This window comes from Mirounga angustirostris, unplaced genomic scaffold (assembly GCF_029215605.1).
Source record: "Mirounga angustirostris isolate CCGP_5_RB_7025 unplaced genomic scaffold, mMirAng1.0.hap1 SCAF_5, whole genome shotgun sequence".
In the NCBI taxonomy this organism is placed as follows: Eukaryota; Metazoa; Chordata; class Mammalia; order Carnivora; family Phocidae; genus Mirounga; species Mirounga angustirostris.
Genome location: NW_026991713.1, coordinates 93,543,169 through 93,560,091, shown reverse-complemented (window position 1 = coordinate 93,560,091; position 16,923 = coordinate 93,543,169). Strand labels below are relative to the sequence as shown.

At 34.1% G+C, this 16,923-nt stretch overlaps 1 protein-coding gene across 1 annotated transcript; it reads right to left on the bottom strand.

Moving 5' to 3' along the window:
• Positions 1 to 367: 367 nt before the first annotated feature.
• Positions 368 to 13,854, bottom strand: LOC123839940 (NKG2-F type II integral membrane protein-like). The gene is made up of 6 exons (XM_064590286.1): positions 13,656 to 13,854; positions 13,176 to 13,271; positions 12,626 to 12,679; positions 11,742 to 11,884; positions 2,100 to 2,206; positions 368 to 1,867 (listed from the first exon to the last, which is right to left on the bottom strand). The coding sequence occupies exons 1-6, from the start codon at positions 13,840 to 13,842 to the stop codon at positions 1,756 to 1,758; spliced, it is 699 nt and encodes a 232-aa protein (XP_064446356.1). The 5' UTR covers positions 13,843 to 13,854; the 3' UTR covers positions 368 to 1,755.
• Between the last annotated feature and the right edge of the window lie 3,069 nt (positions 13,855 to 16,923).

The following is a 16,923-nucleotide window of genomic DNA, read 5'->3' as shown; positions in this document are numbered from 1 at the left end:
GTCTATATCAAAGAGATAAATGTATGTGAAATATGAATTTATTTTGCAAGTAATAATTAAGTTCAATTTCTCTCCCTCTTGTAATTGAACTAGGGTAGAAATATCTGAATCAATATCAAATTACTAAATTTGTCATGAGTTCTGGCAATAACTAGCTGTTTGACTCACACAATATCTTTATACTTTTATTCTTGTTTTTTTCATTATTTAACATTTTATTTTTTGCATCAAAGTATTTTCTAGACTGAGTAAGGGTGACAGAAGTGGGGACTTGGGGAATTTAATAAAACAAGATGTCTTCTAAAATATCTGAAATCCAGGTAAGGAAAACAACACACAAGAAAAAGTAGTGAAGGACACTGGTTATTAATGATTGAGAAAAACAATCTCTACCATAAAATGAACCTAATTTTGATAGTACTATAAGAAAAGTGATTCAGGAGATAGCTGTTTATTCCATTCTCTGAGGATGTGGGACAGATGTGAATAACTCTTATACAGCAACTCTGTGGTTGTTGCATGATAACCCTAGGTGCTTGTTAACAAATGAGTACTCTCAGCTCTAAATCTACTCATCCCTCTGTGCCCTGTTCTCAGATAATGGAGCTAGATCCTATAAACTTCTCTTCCTTGTCAGCTCACATGAGGTTGAGTTTTGTTGGTAAAAGGCAACAGAGAAACACTGCAACAAAAAAAAAGCTCTTTTTCCTGGTTTCATGGTGTTTTCAGGCTGTTTGGCAGCTCTGGCTTGGTAGCCACCTGCAGGCATCCAGGAAGTCCTATGTATTCAGCCTCTAGCAAGTTTTTGTTGCCAGTAGCAGTCAAAGTTTCCTGCCCTTGCTCTATGCCTCCCAACAGTCTGGCAGTTTCCTCCTGCTTGCCAGTCACAGCCTGAGATCCAACCTCACCAAGTTCATGTGTAGATGATGGAATTGCTCTGTCTCAGGCCAATCCCATAAGCATGTCTACCATGAAACTGTATGTAGCCACATTGTCTTCAATGACATCTAAATCCCATCTTCAGAGAGTAGACGTGGCTGCCCAGTGATCCCTCCTTTGTGTACTCTCCTTCAACCCTAAGAAACTCTTTATGATTTTTAATTTTAGTAGCATTTCCTCTTAGTAGGCTTTCCCTTACAAATAGATAATAATTGTTTACATGAATCTTCCCCTAGTTTCTGTCTTCAGACCGGTTTTCATTCTGATTGATAACCACACCACCCTGGGTTGTTCAACTCTTATTTGCAGCCCTTTAAGGGCTAGGACAAATCAATTCATTTGGAAAGATGAGTGGATTGATTACCTTATTGAAGACTTTACAATGACAGTGCTTGATATTATGATGTGCAATTTATCGATAATTTAAATAGCAAATGCTAAAGAAATGCATAATATGTACCTGGGCATATATATTTTACATATAAATAAAGATTGAAAAAAAAGTTCTACAACACCAAAGGTGAAACCTCAGGTACAATTTGGACTTGGCATGATTCTGATGCATCACTGTGGATTCATCCTTGGTAACAAATGAAGCATTCTAGTGAATGATGCTGATAACGGGAGAGGCCATGCACGTGTGCATACAGGGATAATATAGGACAGCTCTGTACCTTCCTCTTAATTTAGTTGTAAACCTAAAATTGCTCTAAAAATTGTATTTGAAAATATTCTGAGAAAATAATTCTATGGCTTTTGAAGAAATGAGATATATGTTCTTTATAGATGGTGAGATAGCTTAGGTAACTAAAATGCCTAGTGCTTACAAACATATTTTTTTAGATCTAAGCAGGGTTCAGAAGAAGTTTTGTTTGAGTCAAAGTTGAAAAATGGACAATCCTTGTCACTCTCTGAAGAAACTGACGGCCTGAAATACAGAGAATTATATCTCATTACTCTTAAAAATATAAATCACAACATTTTGAAGAACAATTTATTTAGACTAATAGCTGTACATCTAAATCTGAATATTTCCCGTATCATTTTTCTATAGAAACACTTTAACACATGTGTTATAGAATTGTTCACATACTGCACTTATTATTTGTTAAGATTAGTCCTCTTAAGGCATAAAATACAAAAATTGTCAAGAAACTTACCCTTTAGGAGAGAAGGTCGAGGCTTTTGGCCCCCCAAATGAATTAATATTGGTGTTCTGGGAAACGTTACTAATCCATGAAGAACGAATGAGGTGGCTGAACAAACACTATGAGAAAACAAATTCTTTTTAGAAGTCAAATAAGAGCTCTTATTTGAATTTGTAGTAACAAACACAGTTAATTCTTTCTTACTTTATAGAATCTTTCAAATTTTAATATAATATTACACACTGGACATGTTATAAAAATATTCAAAGGTTAATAATATTTTGTGAAATATCTATTTTTTGAAAAGATTCCTAGAGATTCTTTTTTTTTTAACTTATTTATTTGAGAGAGAGAGAATGAGAGACAGAGCATGAGAGGGAGGAGGGTCAGAGGGAGGAGCAGACTCCCCGCTGAGCGGGGAGCCCGATGTGGGATTCGATCCCGGGACTCCAGGATCATGGCCTGAGCCGAAGGCAGTGGCTTAACCAACTGAGCCACCCAGGCGCCCCCTGGAGATTCAAGTAAGAAGAAAACATATCTGTAGTCTTCTTGCCCAGCACTGCTCCCATGCCTCTCTATCTGCCCCTCGGAGCTCAAGGATCCAGAGACTTGTGGTTCTATAATTTGGAGAAGCTGCAAAAGCAATGGTGCTGGTGTCACGGGGAGACTTGATTAGCATCGGGGAAGGGGGTGAAATAGCTTATTGACTTTTCAGTGCAGCATGATGATTTTGCATGGTAATGAATGAGGAAAACCCATGTGTGTCTGGAACAGTTGACAGCCCCGCTTGCCTGGATCTGGGAGCCTGGGTGGAGTTGTTTTCCATCAGACTCGGGGCTGTGACCCAAGAGACCCTAGATCTTGAATGGTGTGACTTCCCACGGACCCTGCTCTAGCCTCTGGAGCCATGACTGCAGATGCTGCCTCTCCAGACTCTTGTGGACTTCTCCAGCCTTTGGGAGCTAGTCAGTGAGGCCCCAAATGACCCAGGGCTCAAACGCAGGTAAGGGAAGTCTCCTGGCCTGGTCTGGCCCAAGGGGATAGGCTACATGGTCATTAGGAATATTTCTCCTGCACTTTTTCTCAGGTATCAATAAAATTGTTTTCATTCCAGAAAAAAAAAAGTTGGAGGTAGAAATTTTCCTGTCAAGCACTGTGACCCTCTTAAATATAATAGGAAAAATACTGTTAGTGAAAGTACAACAGAAGAGTTGACATGAACTCCCTATACACTCTTGGCTGATGGAAAAAAATATATACACATGGAGAAGAGACCAAGATGAACCCAGTAGAAAGTAAAAGCAGAAGGAGACTCGAGAACTGATATTCAAGTTGTGAGCACTCCTCTCTCTCTCTCTCTCTCTCTCTCTCTCTCACACACACACACACACACACACACACACACACACACACATCACATGGCAGAGTTTGGAAGCCCTACTGACTTGCAGTTCTGGAACACAGTCTTTTAAAAAAATCTTGCAAGTAACATCTAAGCTACAAAATCACAAGTGCAATCCCTAAGAAAGTAGGCTAAAAGAATAAGAATTTGGAAATACTGAAAAAAATATTAGCAGGCAGATTATAGGGGAGAAGATCCAGCAGTAAAGTGTACGCAACTTATACAAAATATAAATCTAAGAATATGAAATAGAATGCATGTTTACTAAATTACATTATCAAAAGTATCTACCTAAAAGATTAAAAAAAAAACATGAAAAGAAATGGCAAATATCTTCTACACTAAAGGAATGTATGGGTCAATATAAACTTCTACTGGGATAAGATATTATATTTACTAGAAAAAAAGTATTTTAAGTACTGTTTATAAATATATGGAAATTAGAAAGAAAACAGTTCAGATAATTAAATTAACATATGATGGCAGCAATATAGCAAATAGGAAATATCAATAGAGAAATAAAACTATATGAATAAACCACAGAGAAATTCTTAGTTTATCATTGTATACCTAAGTGAAATTCACTAAATGGGCTCTCCAGAGAATTTGAGATACAGTAGAAAAAATTGAGGAAATTGAGGAAAGAATAACAGAATTTATTCATCTCATAAAATGAGAAAGAAAAAAAAAGAAAAATTAACAGAGTTCAGAAACCTTCAAAACAGTATCAGGAAAACCAGCATAGTTCTGGGGCGCCTGGGTGGCTCAGTCATTAAGCGTCTGCCTTTGGCTCAGGTCATGATCCCAGGGTGCTGGGATCGAGCCCCACATTGGGCTCCCTGCTCGGCGGGAAGCCTGCTTCTCTCTCTCCCACTCCCCCTGCTTGTGTTCCCTCTCTCGCTGTGTCTCTCTCTGTCAAATAAATAAATAAAATCTTTAAAAAAAACCCAAAACATCATAGTTCTAAATACAATTTGAGAAGGAGAAGATAAGCAGGGGGGAGGAAAGCAAAAAAACAATCATAAGTCACAATGAATGAACAACTTCTTAAATATCATTTAAAAATATTTATGGACCACAGAGACTCAGCAAACTAATAATAGAATTAACACATAGAAATCCACAACTCAATACATAATGAAATGACTGAAGAACACATGCAAACACAGACAAAGAAATACTCCTGAGGGAACAAGGTGGATCATGTGAGACTCAAGTCAGTGTGAAAATTATGGAATGGGTGATATAGCTTCCACCTGGCATTGAGCCCCACATAGGGCTCTCTGCTCAGTGGGGAGTTGCTTGTCCCTCTGCCCCCACTCCCCCTGCTCATGTTCTCTCTCTCTACAGAGAGAGAGAGCCCAGAGCTTCTTATTCCTTTGTCTTATCAATGTTATCCCCCTCCAGCTGGAACCAGTGTCCCGCATGGAAACAATAACTTAAAAATATGTCCTGGGATGCCTGTGTGGCTCAGTTGGTTAAGCGTCTGCCTTTGACTCAGGTCGTGATCCCAAGGTTCTGGGATCGAGCCCTGCATCGGGCTCTCTTCTCAGAGGGGAGCCTGCTTGTCCCTCTGTCCCCACTCCCCCGCTCATGCTCTCTCTCTCTAATAAATAAATAAAATCTTTTTAAAAAGGAGAAAAGTGGGACCACATTAAACTAAAGAGCTTGTGCGCAGCAAAGGAAAGAACAAAATGTTTTGAAGGATAATGTACAGAACAGAAGAAATATTGTAAACTATATATCTGATAGGGGACCAATATCTAAAATATATAAATAGCTCAACCAATGCAATAAAAACAAAGAAAATAATCCAATTTCAAAAATGGGCACAGGGCTGAGTAACATTTTTCTGAAGACATAAAAATGGTCAATCCAATAAGTATAAGAAAGGTATTCAAAATCACTAATCATCTGGGAAATGCAAATCAAAGCCACAATAAAATGTCACCTCACACCTGTTAGAATTGTTTTTTCCAAAAACATAAGCGAATATTGGTGAGGATCTGAAGGAAAGGAAATCCTTTGGAGGAAATGTAAATTGGTGCTGCCACAATGGAAAATAGTATAGCTCTTTTTCAAGCAATTACAAATAAAAATACCATTATATTCAGTAATGTCACTCCTACATATATATTTAAATACTGAAATCATTATCTCAAAGGTATACTGCACACCCATGCTCATTGCAACATTATTCACAATGGCCTAATTATTGAAGGAACCTAAGTATCTGCCAACAGATAAGAAGGTGTTTTATACACACACACACACACAGACACACACACACACATATGCACAATGAAATATTATTCAGTCATGAAAAAGGAGATCTTGTCATTTGTGACAAATGGTTGGACCTTGAAGGCATTATGTAAGTGACAAAAATTAGACAGGTATAGACCAATACTGTATGGTCTCACTTACATGTAGAATCTGAAACACTGAACTTGTAAAAACAAAAAGTATAAGGCTATTTACCAAGTTCTGTGAGGAATGGGAATTGGGGAGATGTTTAAGAATACAAAGTTACAACTAGTACATAATAAGTTCTGGGAGTTTAATGTACAATATAGGATTATAATCAGCATTACTGTATTATAAACTTCAAAGTTGCTAAGACTAAATCTTAGCTGTTCTCAATACGCACAAAAGTGATAAGTAACATGAGAAAGATATTATCTAAGATTATCATAGTAATCAATCAGTAATACATAAATGTATCAAATGAACACATGGCATGCCTTAAATTTACACACTGTTATGTCAATTACATCTCAGTAAAAACAAACAAAAGATTTTTGTTATACCCACTTACTACAAGGAAATAGCTTAAGAATACAGCTAAGACACCAAAGAGGAATTAAAATGGAATACTAAAATAATATGTTTAATACAAAAGATGTCAGGTAAGGTAGAAGAAGAAAACAAGACATAAACATAGAATGAATAGCAAAATGGGAGACCTAAATCCAACTATCCCAATAATGACATTCATGTTAATTAAGTAAATATCCCAATCAAAAGATAGAAATTGTCATACTGAATTAAAAAAAAATAAGATCCATCATTATGCTTTCCATAATACACACATTTTAGATTCAAAGGCACAAAGAGGTGAAAGTAAAAGGATAACAAAAGATCTACCCTACAAACAGTAACCCCATAAGTAAGCACAAATGGCTATTCTAATATGAGACAAAGTAGCTGTTAAAGCAAGAAATATTATTAGAAATTAAAAGAAACATTGCAACACGTTAAGGCTGTCAATATGAGATGAAGATAAAATAATTATAAACATACAGTATTCACCTAACAACAGAACCCTCAAACACATGAAATAGAAACTGACAGACTTGGAAGGATAAATAAACAATTCAATGCATGTATTGGAGATTTAAAAGCTCTTCCTTAAGCAGTGAGAGAACAGCAGGTCACAAAATCCAGAGGCTTATGGAAGACTGTAAAAGCACTAGGAACCAGCCTGACATACCTGACATACATAGAAATTATTCTTCTAGGTCATAAATAGGGATCAAACATTTAAAGGATGGGAATTTTCAAAGTATATACTCCAAAGACAAAGGAATAAATTAGAAGCAACAATAGAAAGAAATGTGGGAAATTTCCAAACATGTGGAAAAGTGATAAACTTCTGAAAAATTTACAGTTCAAAAATGAAATCTGTGAAAATACCTTGTACTGGATGATACTAAACTGAGAATATATCAGACTTTTAGGGTGGAACTAAATGGGTGTTATACGCAAACAATGAGTCATGGAACTCTACATCAAAAACTAATGATGTAATGTATGGTGATGAACATAACATAATAAAATAAAAATAAATAAATAAATAAAAATAAAGTAGTGTTTAGAGACAGTTCATAGTTTTGTCACTTACACTCAAAAGGAAGAATGTTATAAAATGCATGATCTGAGTATCTTCCCTCTCAAGAAGCTGTACAGAGAAGAGCCAATTAAAGTTAGAGAAGAAAGAAATGATAAACATATACTTAGCTGAAAGTTGATTGTGAAGTATGTACAGTAGAATAACTCATGGTAGCTCCAAATGGATCAATACCCAATATCCAAGAGCATTAGCAATAACATGGATGAATACACTGCAGTAGAATCAGACAACAGAACAGCAAGGAGTAGGGACAATTTACAAATTCAACTATATGGATGAAACACACGTTCAGTTTCCCCTGAAAATGCCAAAAATAAAATATGCATACTGTATGATTCTATTTATGTAATTGTTTATAAATGGAGGTGAGAACATGAAAGGGGCATTTTGCAGAGCTGGTAATATTCATTTTCTCATTCATATGATGGTGACACTTGAAAATTCAGCCAGCTGTTGGCATGTATTGCATGTGCAACCATCTGTATGGACATTATACCCCAATAAAATTACTATAATAGAATATTATGAAAATATGCAAATATCTTTAAAACTAGACATAAAATTGAAAAAAACCCTACCAAATACAACTTGTGAAAACCAAAGCAAAAAGAAATAAAAATATCAGAAGTGTCTTAACTTCTACTATAACTTAATCTGTAATTCAGATAGCTTTTCATACTCAGTTACAGAATATTTAGATCCTTATGAGTAAAGAAAAATGAAATACCAGGTAAAAACCAAAAAGAAACCCTTTCTACCTTATACGGTAGAAAAAAGCGTCTAACAAAATATGTTTTGTGTACATTTTCTTGGAATAATAAAAAAAGGAAATTACATGTCAGTGGCAATCATAAACTGATTCTCACAATATATAAAAATAATGGACTATGACATAAGTGGATTTACTGAAGCAATACCACGTTGGATTTACATATGAAATTACATAAACTTAATCTGTCACATTAGCAGAGTAAAGAAGGTCAAATGATGTGATTTCTCTGATGCAGAAGGCAACTGGTAAAACTAATTTTCATTCTTAATTTTAAAAAAACTAAACTGATAGAAATAAAAAGTAAACAACCATGCAAAGATCTAGAATAGATATAATAACTCTGAAAAAGAACTAATACAAATGCACTGTTTACAAAAGGATTTTTAAAGTATAGATTGACATAAAAATACATACAAGATTAAAGAAACTGCGGAGAAAGAGCAAAGTTAATACCTACACATATATGGAATGTAGATTTCAACAAAGATGCAAAGTCATTCTGTGGAGAAAGTATAGTCTTACAACAAATGTTGTGGAAACAATTCAGTATCAAATGAAATTAATAATATATACCTTATACTATGTACAAAAATGCTAAACATTGACCAACCATAAGTATAAATAATAAACTTTCAAGAAGATGTATTAGAAAAAACACCTGACCTAAAGTCGTGCAGTGATTTCTTAGAAAGAACAACAAAACATGACCCATAAAAGAACAAATTGATGAAGTGTAGTTCATTAAGATAATGTCTGCTCTTTGAAGAGAAGAAAAAGACAAGTCATAGACTTGAGAGGAAATATTTACAAATCATACATCTAATAAAATAGTTGTTGCCAGGATACATAAAGAATTCTCAAAATACAATAGCAAAAAGTAAAAATATTACCAAAATATTTCAAGATAATTTCACCAAAAAGCATACATTGATGGCAAATACAAGTACAGGGAAAGATGCTTAACACTATTAGTCTTAGGAACATTCATATTAAAACCACTACATATCAGAATTCCTGTTCCAGCAAGATAGAGAGGATATACTGTTCCCTATTCCTTCCACCAAATACAGCTAAAATACCGGGACGTTATATACAAAACAACATAAGATTCAAACAGGTGATGAGAAAACTGACAGAACTGGGCACCCCAGCTCCAAGGAATGACATGGCGGTGAATGCCCTGGAATTTATTTTTTATCACATAGCTCAGACTGGTGAGCAAACACAGACTCCAATGGGTACAGACAAAAGTCCCCCCAATTTTTTTTCTCTCCAGTCAAAATAATGGAAAAAATGCATGCTAGAAAGACCAAAAAAATGTAGAAGCTAAGTGTATTATTTCAAAAATCATTGACTACCTAGCAAAAATATCACTCAGGAAAGCAGGGGAAATCAAGACAGTCTGTGATAAAGGAAAACTAAGAAAATGTGTCACCACCAGATGCACTCTGAAAAAACTGCTAAAGGGAAATATCTAAACAGAAATTAAATGATAACAGAAGGAATCTTGGATCATCAGGAGGAAGGAGACAACCAAAGAAAGGATAAAACTATCATTAGGTCTAATGAATTTGCTTCACCTCTTGTATTGTCTAAATTGTTTGATATTTGAAGCAAAATCATCAGTTGAAACAAAATTATAACATCCATGTGATTCTCAATATAAGTAGAAAACATTTAAGACAATTCTAGTAGAAATGAGACACAGTAAAGGGACATCAAGGAAGGTAAGGCTCTACATTTTAGTCAAAGTGCTGTGGGTTGTGACAGACTGTGTAGACTGATATATGTGTATATAATTATTTATACAGAGATATCTCATATCTATATTATTTACATAAAGCAGATTAGAACACATATGGCCATATATCTAACTTTAAATGTATAAAGTTATGTATGAAGAAAAGATCTACTTTGTTGTAAATTATGCTCCATCAATTAGGTCATGATGTAGAAAAGTGTAACCTTCATTTTTATCTCCCAGGCTTAAAAACACAGCGTCACAAAAAATAAATTCCAAGTGGATCATAAACCCTAACTAAAGGTTAAAAAATAAATAAACAAAAAAAAAGATAAATCCAGGAAAGTAATATAGGAAATTATATTCATGAATTTTGAGTAACTTCTGAAATAGGTCCAAAATAATCACTAACACCCAAAATGATAAATTGGACCATGATAATATTAAAATTTGGATCATTAAAAGACTCCAATAGGGGAGTAAAAATGCAAGATACAGCTATTTCCATCTCATAAACCCAAAAAAGTGCTTGTATTTAAAACACGACAAGGACTTTTAAGAAGACAAAAGAAAACACCATTAGGAGAAATGAGCAAAAGACACACTTGAACTCTTTTTATTCTCGCCAAAGAGAATATCCTAATGACTCACAGTCCAGAAAAATGATACTGTTATATAATCACCAGAACTTAATTGTATTCAATTTTATGAGACTACAGAGTTTTGGATCAAGGGACTATTTGTACAATGTGTATTTACACAATACACTAGATAAATGTAGGGATAATTTAATATATTGAAAGACACGTATCTATGACCATGCAGTTTCATACTAATGCTTAGAAGAAAATGTATTATAATTATATGTAAATACAATTATAATGTTATATTTATACATTATTTTATTATGAAAAATGCAATATTTACATTCTAGAAATATACCATTTACAATGTAGTTATGTATAATAAATTATTATAAATACAATATGTGGAAAAAGACATAGAAAAGGCCTTTCATTACATAATTATTCATAATATCCACACACCAAAATGGAACTAAATTTCTGAGAACAGATTTTAAATGTCATATTTATATAAGACAGCAGCAGTGAAAATTCACAAAATATAGACAAATGTGATAATACAGTTGGATTACAAATATGAGAGCCAAAGGAGACACACATAAAAATGCATACTGCACGATTCCATCAATATAAAGCCCCAAAATAATCGAAGATATTTCACATTATTAAAATTGGCAGGGCTAGAAGAGACTCTAAACTTATCGTTCATGATCTGATTTGTAATTGTGTGCTTCTATTTTGTGATGATTGTGCACATTCATATATTTAGTTTTCTTGATGTGTTAAAAAAAAGTAAGGTTATTTCAGGTAAAAGAGCATTTATTGAAGTATGGTTTTCTTTGAAAAGCAAGAACTGGAAATTATAAAATATACATTAAAAGTATAAAAATATAGGGCGCCTGGGTGGCTCAGTTGGTTAAGCGACTGCTTTCGGCTCAGGTCATGATCCTGGAGTCCCTGGATCGAGTCCCGCATCGGGCTCCCTGCTCGGCAGGGAGCCTGCTTCTCCCTCTGACCCTCCCCCCTCTCATGTGCTCTATCTCTCTCATTCTCTCTGTCTCAAATAAATAAATAAAATCTTTAAAAAAAAGTATAAAAATATAAATATCATAGAGTCAAACAATGGAATAGTAACAGACTTTAAAATAAACAAGAAATATGTACAAATATATGGATGAACTCTACAAGTATAATATTAAATGATAAGCTTTTAATAAAATCTGGAAACATTTGAAATCTCACCCTTTCTTCTTTATCATCCGAGTAGAACAGTTTAGAGCTGTGAGAAGCACAGGACGACCAGCTCTCATTCCATGATTTTCTTTCAGTACTAATGTAATAGCAATTGTTGGAATATGTAATCCACTCTTTTGGACAATGACATGCTGGAGAAAGATTATGAGATATTATCCAAAAGGCTTTGAATATTAAAACTTGCAAATTTACAACTTGCATATGTATACACAAATGTGTATACAACACATCAATTTACCCTCACAAGCTGGCAAAAATAAAACAAAACACACGCACACTCCTAGAAGAGTCAGCCTTTCCCCCCTAATTTATGTGCCCATATGAAGCAAACATACAAAAATGTCCATCTCTACATGTGCTCTGAGTCATGGAACAAGACCACTTTTTTGGAATTGCATAAAGATTTATCTCTTATTGTGTTATAGCATGAGGAAATTTGAGGCCATTGGTAACAATGACTAGGTGACTTTATTTTATTTTATTTTAAGATTTATTTATTTATATGAGAGATAGCATGAACAGGAGGGGCAGAGAGAAAGGGAGAGAGAATCTCAAGCATACTCCATGCTGAGCATGGAGTTGACATGGGGCTCAATCCCAGGACCCAGAGATCACAACCTGAGCCAAAACCAAGAGTTAGACACTTAACTGACTGAGCCATATAGGCACCCCGCGTATGGTGATTTTAAATGAATATTTCCTCATACTGTTGCATAAAAAGTAATACTCTCCTATATTCATTATTTCTGAAAATTTATTATGCAATTTTCTAATTCATTTTTCCCCAAAAGCATCTATTATCATCCTTGTCTAGCTTAAGATAGAGATAAAATATAAATTATCCTAATATCATTTTGAAAATGATGTTCTACCTTTATGGGTCTTTGTTTCCAAGGACGCTTTGTTCTGCACTGGTCCTTCAGGAACTAAAAAAATTAAGAGAATCCTCATAAAACTTAATAAAGTTAATATTACACTAAATAAATCACTATGATTTGAGTTTCTTAGTTTGAAGTTTGGTGTATGGTTAAGAATGAGAAAACTCTGTAATAAAATAGATTTTACCCATAAAAATTGAATAAATAATGAACATGTGGGCAAAGATAATTCAAAAGTTTAAAGAACCGATCTCACAGTCTTTTACAATATTTGGTTTAACCCATCTCAAGAATTAATTTGCATATCTCAATTACATCTCTCCTATAGCTTGCATTTGAGTTATGAAATCCGAATATATGTGTAATACTCTCTATAATTATTCTGTTATGTCTACTTTTGACAAATTCAGAATAACCATTCCACACTTAGAGCAACATGCATTAAAATGAGATAATACAACTCCATAATACTGTGCAACATTTCGAGGCACTGATGATCATTAAAGTGAAACATTCCCTTGTAGTCATTCAAACACTTACTTACAGAGAATAACAGCTATTGTGACCACAGTGGACATCAAGACAAGGCAGATGATTCCCAGGATCCCAGCAATGAGCTTCCCTGGACATGAAGGTACATAGTAGGAAGAGAAATGAAAATTCTGAGAAAGGATGGATGGAAATAATCATTTAGGAAATTTACATACAAAAGACCCAACAACGCACAAGGAATCACATACAAAAATTTGGACCCCAAACCTGTAACTACCATTGTAATCTTCTCTCAGAATATACCATTACATTTGCAGTAAATATATTACCCCCATGAGATTAGGTAAAGACCATGGATTATAAGACTTAAATAAGGTTTGTCCTCAGATTTCAATTACAATACCATGTTCCAGCTCCAAGCTCTGATCCTCACAAATGAAAAATATGGGAGATCATTCCCTACTCATTCCCTACACCCCTGGACCCCAACTGCACATCCTAGAACAGTTAGACTATGTGTGTATTGTTTTACCTTTCCACGGGTAATTTTTGCCATTGCCTTGAAGATCCTGAGAAGCATTTTGAAGATTTAATTCTGCGTAGGTTATTTCCTGCTCAGTTACTGAAATGGAACTTTTAGTGCCCTTAGCTTTCATTTGATGTCTTTTTGAGCCCTTAACCTGATTGAGTTCTGCATAGGTAACTTCTTGGTTATTCATCTCTGCAGTTGAGTAGTGTCAGGCACAGTGCTGAATGGGATCGCACTGAAGGACTTGATGAATAGTGTACGTAATGACAAGATTGCTAGGACAGTCACACTGGGTGGAGTGTGTGGTAAGTGATAGTACTCATTTGCAGTTGGACAATGTAAAATCTGGTACTAGTTACCTTAGAGCTTTAAAGAAGGGTTTCATAATAGAATAAGTGGTTTTTACAATGATTATGTTTGACACAATAGTATTGATTGGAAAAATGTAAAGCAATAAATTAGTGAAGAAGAAAAGAATTCATGAATAATATTGTCCTTATTAATGTAAGGTCAGATTCCACAGAAACATGTCAACATTATTAGAATAACTGGGTTATTAAAATGCTGTGTTAGAGAATACTGCACCAATTTTTTTGACAAGTTTTAAATGCATTATTGGCTTAAAAAATTGAGTCCCCTAGATTAGGGAATACTAGTTTTTGAACACCTAGGAAATTCCTGTAGTAAGTGACTTTTTTGGGGGATTTAGATTTTTTTACTAAAAGGTCATGTAGTGCAATCAAGTGGTCTTTATTTTGAATAATTGTGGAGCTCTGAGAAATCATTAAATTTAAAAAAAAATATTTTATATGTTGAAAAATGTTACATGACACAGTAAACTTATCCAAAACTTGAGCAGTAATGAAAACAAAAACACAAAAATTATTTTTTAAAAGTACTTATTTAACAACAGAAATTGACAACTGATTTAATGGTAAAGATATGAAACCATAAAATGATAGATAAAAGTGTAGATCATTTATGAAAGAACACTGTTGGTACGAACTTCCAGAAAGACCTGTGAATGTCATAGGCAGTAAGGAAGCTTTAGTTGTTTGAGGAATTCTAATAAATGAAATAAATATTCAGTCAGTGAAATCTGGAATTACTCCTGGCTCTCAAACTTACAAAGTATGACCTTTAAGAAGTTACTTCCTGTCTAGCCACCTAGTTTATACTAACCTAAAATGGCAATTAAATATACATAAAATATAATGCACATAAAGCACTTAATATCCCGTCCAGCTTTTCTAAGATCTCAATAGTATATTAGTTATTTTAAGTATTTTTAACACAATAGTCACAGTATCATTACTGATTCATATCCTTTAGAGCATGTAACCTAATCCATTAGATAGGAATGTCTTTCAGTATTAAATATCTTTTTTTGCCAAGTTTTGTTCAATTTTTTAAAAAGTTTTTAAATTGTTTCATACTTAAGTTTAAATTAGCATTTTCCAGAGGTACCTCATTTTGCTTTTCATGAAAAATCAAACTTTCATTTATCAAAGCAACTATATGAGGAATTACATTTGGCTTTTATGATTTGATGGATTCATCTTAAGAAATTATATTTTTCAAATATTTATATAATTCTAGTTAGTTGACATATAGTATGATATTGGTTACAGGAGTAGAATTTAGTGATTCATCATTTACATATAACCCCCAATGCTCATCACTACAAGTGCCCTACTTAATACCCATCATGCATTTAGTTCATCCCCAGTCCCTCTCCCCTCCAGCAACCTTCAGTTTCTTCTCTATAGTTAAGAATATCTTATGGTTTCCTTCCCTCTCTTTTCTTCCCTTCACCTATGTTCATCTGTTTTAAGAATTTATTTTTAAAGACTGGGCTAAATATCAAATAATATATGTAATTATATCTATATTGATGACAACCCCCAAATTAGCTGTTCCTTATCATGATGCTTATGGGATTTCACTTGAATATTGATTTGAAAACACAATTATGTGCGTATATATGCACTTAATTACTTCTCCACAGGCAAGAATTTGAATATTTTAAGAAATTCTCCAGTGTATTTCATATTTACTCTTGTCTGTTACCCTGGACTGTTGGAATAAAGATACCAATGTTCTCTGTGATTTGATTGTATATTTGTTGTGCTTCAGGGGCGTCCCATCCAGCATTTATGTCTCCCACTAAATGAGGTGACTAGTAGAGAGAGAGCAGAGTAGTGACACATACCTTCTGTTGGCCAGAGAGTCGGGCATCTTTCAGTGGGAGACCAGGTTACTCTTGTAAACAAACAATATCTGTGGTCTTCACAGACTGCTGACCCTGTGAGAGCTCAGAGTGAGGCAATAGTGGAAAAAGTAGATTTCTCATCAATGTGTCACTTAAAATTTGAACAGGAAATTCTTACACTTGGCCTATTTTGAAGACCGTTATCTCATCACACACCTCTAGAATATACACAGTTTCAGTTTGTAGTGTGTCATTTCTTTTGTCCATTGACAAGTACCTCTGAGAAATTTTTATGTTCCAGAAGATACTGGAGTCAGAGACTTGACCACCCAGCTGTTAACTTGCTTCCCTCTGATTCACAAACACTGGGAACTTAGGCCTTGTGAAAATATCTTAGATGTTTAAGTTTTGCTTTTAGACAAGTTTGCTAAATCTTCCGTTACATATTTCTTTTTCTTATGCCTTTGCTATGTCATTTCTGTTGTACTGAAAATATTCTAATCATCATCCCCTTAACAGGTACTTAATAATATTTGACACTAGTTTTGAAGACTCACTACATTTTCAACTTTATTGTAACTGTCACAAAAACATCAATTTCCAAACTTATCTTCTCAATGTTTTGCCTTAGTTTTAATATACCTGCAATCCATCTTATTATTTGTAAGTAAGTTATCTAGGTTCCTGCTGAAAAAAACTAAATGCCTGTGGGAAGGACACAATATTGAACAATACTGAAAAATAGCACCATGCCAAAGATTTGAATATTAAATAATTGCTCATATTACTCATTGAGTCATCCTCCAATGATAACAAGTTGATTCTATTTTAATAGGAATACTTGTTATGAATGAGAAAAGCCTAAGGTTAGCTATATGGGGCGGGGGGAATGAATGTAATTTTTGAAAATTTCACCTAACTGAAAAAATTGAGAGAGGACAAAGTACTTTTAAAACACAATTAGAGGATACATGAACATCCAAAGAAATAAAACATTAAATCTAAATTACCTAGTTTGCATCAATGGAATTCTTGGATTTAATTTGTGAATAATTTTTG

What these genes read in the sequence shown, in the direction of transcription:
- LOC123839940 (XM_064590286.1), bottom strand. Translation starts at nt 13,842, where the DNA reads ATGAATAACCAAGAAGTTACCTATGCAGAACTCAATCAGGTTAAGGGC. An exon ending in GGAAACAAAGACCCATAAAG is followed by an intron (nt 11,885 to 12,625) that starts GTAGAACATCAT and finishes ATCTTTCTCCAG; the next exon opens with CATGTCATTGTCCAAAAGAG. An exon ending in TCGACCTTCTCTCCTAAAGG is followed by an intron (nt 1,868 to 2,099) that starts GTAAGTTTCTTG and finishes TCTGTATTTCAG; the next exon opens with GCCGTCAGTTTCTTCAGAGA.